This window comes from Cariama cristata, unplaced genomic scaffold, assembly GCF_000690535.1.
Source record: "Cariama cristata isolate BGI_N322 unplaced genomic scaffold, ASM69053v1 scaffold17441, whole genome shotgun sequence".
In the NCBI taxonomy this organism is placed as follows: Eukaryota; Metazoa; Chordata; class Aves; order Cariamiformes; family Cariamidae; genus Cariama; species Cariama cristata.
Genome location: NW_009598876.1, coordinates 21,656 through 25,540, shown reverse-complemented (window position 1 = coordinate 25,540; position 3,885 = coordinate 21,656). Strand labels below are relative to the sequence as shown.

General features: G+C 45.4%; 1 protein-coding gene across 3 annotated transcripts in view; it reads left to right on the top strand.

Annotated features, from left to right (window-relative positions):
* The first annotated feature begins 3,013 nt into the window (after positions 1 to 3,013).
* Positions 3,014 to 3,885, top strand: part of SPG21 (spastic paraplegia 21 (autosomal recessive, Mast syndrome)) — an 8,594-nt gene continuing 7,722 nt past the window's right edge. For 2 of the 3 annotated variants that reach the window (XM_009709483.1, XM_009709485.1), the window contains exon 1: positions 3,014 to 3,110. In XM_009709483.1, the coding sequence (XP_009707785.1) occupies positions 3,048 to 3,110 (63 nt within the window). In that variant the 5' untranslated portion in view covers positions 3,014 to 3,047. The remainder of the gene's footprint in view (positions 3,111 to 3,885) is intronic. The other variant, XM_009709484.1, reaches the window with a different exon arrangement.

Here is a 3,885-nt window from a genome sequence, read left to right as displayed (position 1 = left end):
TAAAGCCGTGCCCTGCCCTGGGGGTTCATCTTCCTGGGAGGGGCTCTCAGGGGAAGAAACTGCCTCAGCCTGTGCTGCGGAGGGGAAGGCCTGGGATGGGGGTGCTGAGAGGGATTTTGCTTCCTTCTCCCTGCAAAGCTGGGGGACCCAGCTGTGGTTGAGGAGGGGGCATAGAGCAGGGGTTGGGGGCGGTGGGAAGAACACTGGGGAAGAGGGGAAGGCGCCTGCTGCTGTGACCCAGTTGTCTGTGACTCTTCTCCATTGCCTGCGTTTGGCCTTCATAAAGCACAGGTAGTCCTGGCATCTTCCCTGCATCTCCTGGTGTTTGCCTGCAGTCACTGTCGGCTTTTGGTGCTGATGTTGCTGATTCAGGTCTCTTGGCCCGTGGGAGTGGGTGCTGCGCGGCCAGCGCAGTGGGAGAGCGGCTGCGCGGCAGCCCTGGCTCACGCAGACAGGGCATGGGGGAGAGGATCATCTGATCCACTCTGACAGGGGTTTCCTCTCTAGTGGCAGGATCAAAGTCCTTCTAAATCGGTAATGAATGGCAAGTGTTACTTGTGTAGTGGGAATAACTCACAACGAGAATATTATTGAGTGCTCTAAACACATCCATAGCTGATTCTTCCTTTAGAGGAATTGTTTTTAAGAGGTTTGAGTTCTTCAGGTTGCTTGGTTTTACTAAAAATGAAACTTGGGTCTTTAGAAGCTGGTCACGAACAGCGTAAGGTTCCTCGTTTGTGATTTGAGTTACCTTTGGTGGCTGGTTCCCTGTTTCAGGTTCACGGTTCAGCTTTTCTGTGGCTGGAAGAGCACATAGTCATTGTTGACACAAATATTTGTGTGTGCAAAGGTAATGCTGCTTTTCTCTGCCAAGGGAAAAAATACTTCAGTAATAGGACATTGACTTCAGCAAAAATGTCCATAATCAAAGAAAAACTGTTTACTCTTGCTTTAAAAGAGGAGCAGTCCTTAGGAGTGGAGGTCGCAGATGCACCTTTACAAGAAAGGAGCTGGCAGAAATCAGCCCAGATCCTGGTGACCAGTGATTTGCTTCCACAAGTGGTAGCAGGTGAACTGGGAAACTCGAGATTTAGGCTTCAGATGGACTCTTAGCCTGCTCTGCTGCAAGCTGAGGTACGCTGACAGGATGAAGTTCATCTGCATCCATGCCTGTTCCTTTCCTAGTCTAATGATAGACAGCTTTGTGCTCCCAAGTGATGTGCCAGCCCACAAATTAGCTTAACGGTGCTGAAAGACTGAGGTGGCAGAAGAAGGGAGGTAATCACAGCAGGAAGAGATTGCTGACCCTTTATGGCAACCAGAATTATTAGCAGAAAATCTTCCTGTCCTGCGCATCTGTTCACACAGTGCTTAGTGTAGTGAGGCCTTACCGTGACCTGTGTTTCTTGGTCCTGCTGTAATATAATACTCAAAGAGAATGTGGTGGTTTAAGGCATTTTCTGTAATTTATTTCTCCCAGAATTTTGTCACACTTTGATTTGCTGAATAGCTTTTTGAAAACTAGTTGATGTGTGGTCATGGAAAGGAATCAGTATTCTGAACTGCTTTCTTTTCTCTAATGACCACCTGTCCCCCTTTGCCTTGCAGGCTGGTGGAACAGATATTTTTTTACCCACACTGTAATGTTATGTGCTACCAGGCTATGACAAAGAGCAGAATAGTTGATGTAAGCACCGAAAGGAAGCTACACAAAATTGAAACAATGGCCACGCAGCTGAATTTCCTACATCTGAAACCCTTGTTAGAAGTGAGAAGTGTATCACATGCTCTGTGGAAGATGTGTGATGTCTTGCAATTTAGAAAGTACTTTCCCTTTTAAAATTCCTGTTTTCTGTACTTGGAAAATGGCAAATGAAGACTGAAAGATGAGGAAATTGGAAATACTGTTAATCCAGCTGTAACCTAATAAGCTAGTTAAACCTACACACCAGCAGCTTTTCTGCAGGGAGAAATTAATTGGAATGACTCACAGAACATACTGAGGTTTTATTTTATGAAGAATGAAGAAACAAAACCTGTTGATTTGTCTTTGGCAACTGTTAAGTAACGAGAGCAAAAGTTGCTTTGTTTTATTGTGCATAGCACTGTGAATGCATGAAAATAATCTCCTGAGGCAGTTGGCTTTCAGGGTAAAGGTATTGAGTCTGCAAGCTTCAAAACTGTTTGATACAATGTGTTGTATGAATGGAAGCTAATAGTCTCTCACTGCTTTTAAAAAAGTTAAATCTAGAAGTTACCTAAGTGTTTATTACAAATTAATGGAGTCTTATAAGATGCTTTCATTATATACGCTAGGACATTCTGACTTCAGAGTGAATTAGTGGCATTTTTGTGGGCCCAACTCTGAATCAATTTGTTCTGTATTAATTTGTGTGCTTCAAAGATATCTTTGTTGGTAACTCCTGACAAGAGTCAGCTTCTGTGTGGATAGAATTAAAACTTCAAGGCTTTTCTGTAAATTAAGCCTCAGATCAGTTGACGTTCCCAATGTGCTTTGGGACTCCTTTGGGTCAGTTATACTGATGAGATGCAAGAATATGGTCTGTATACTTAGACAGTAAGTTAATGAAATAATGTAAATCTATTGTCTGGACTGCTGAGTGAATTGTATGAATATTTATTAGATATAAATTTGGAGTGCTTTAAATTAAAAACAAATCAAAAACATGCTTTAGCTTTTTAAGCCACTTACAGCCTGCAACGCAATTCTCTTTTGCTACAACTGTTACATGGGAATGCTGTTACAAAAGCATCATAATTCATAATTAGGCTGGTACAGTAAGGCAGTCAGGTGACTGCCTCTTGGGAGAATAATGAAATGGTTTGTGATGAAAACTGAGGATAAGTAAACTTGGCGTGAGTCAGAGGTAGTATAATCAACTGATAAGAGCAAACCTACCCTGCAAATGCTTTATGTACATGGCACAGCTTTTGAGTGCTGCCTACGGTAAAGCTATTGGATTGCTATCTAACTTCATCCGTCTTTTTTTTTCAGGCTGACCTAAACTGAGTTTTTTCTAAACATCATGGGAGAGATTAAAGTCTCTCCTGACTATAACTGGTTCAGAAGCACAGTTCCCCTTAAAAAGGTACGTACAGCTGTAGCCGACTTGTGGGTGAAATGTCTCCTCTTGCTTTGTAGTGGGGCAGACTAAGCTGTTTGGTTACTGCAGAACAGTTGTGGCTGTGCTAGTGACCTGGCTTATCTCCTGAACTGTTGTCCTGCGTGTCATACGAGTGCATAAAACCAATTTTCACATGCTTCTCGGAGGTCTCTTACCACATGTGATGGTGAGGAGCAGAGGCTTGCGGTTGTGAGCCACGGTAGCCCTGCCTAGAGTCCTGGTGCCAGCGCTGCCTGAGGAGGAGACCCTGAGGAAACGGTGTGTGCTGGGCACCACGTCCGTGGCCTCTCGTGGAGCTGCCTGCTTGCACTGCACCCCACCAAGGCAGGGCAGCTGACCCGGCTGCTACGCGGCCATGCTGCCAGAGCCGCCTCCGTGGTTCCTACTCATCGTCCTCAGGCCGAAGCAGAGTGTCTGAAGGCAACTTCGCAGCAGTCGGCCTGCACGCAGAGTTCCCGAGAGTGGAAAGATGCCTTAAACACGGTGGAAAAAAACAAATGGTTTCTTCCGCTGCGTGTCCTTTAGATGTCATCTGCTTAATCACACTGTCCAGCTGCTTTCTCCTCTAGCTTGGATTTCTCCACTTCCTTTCACTGAACCACAGGGGAGTGTTTGAGGTGTGCAGTGCTCCAACTTCTCTCTACGTGCCGAGCGGCAGAGGGCATGAAGTGCGGTACCAGTACGTAGCTCCTGACCCGGGCTGGCTCTCATGTGTACCTGTGCGGATAAGGCTTGCTGA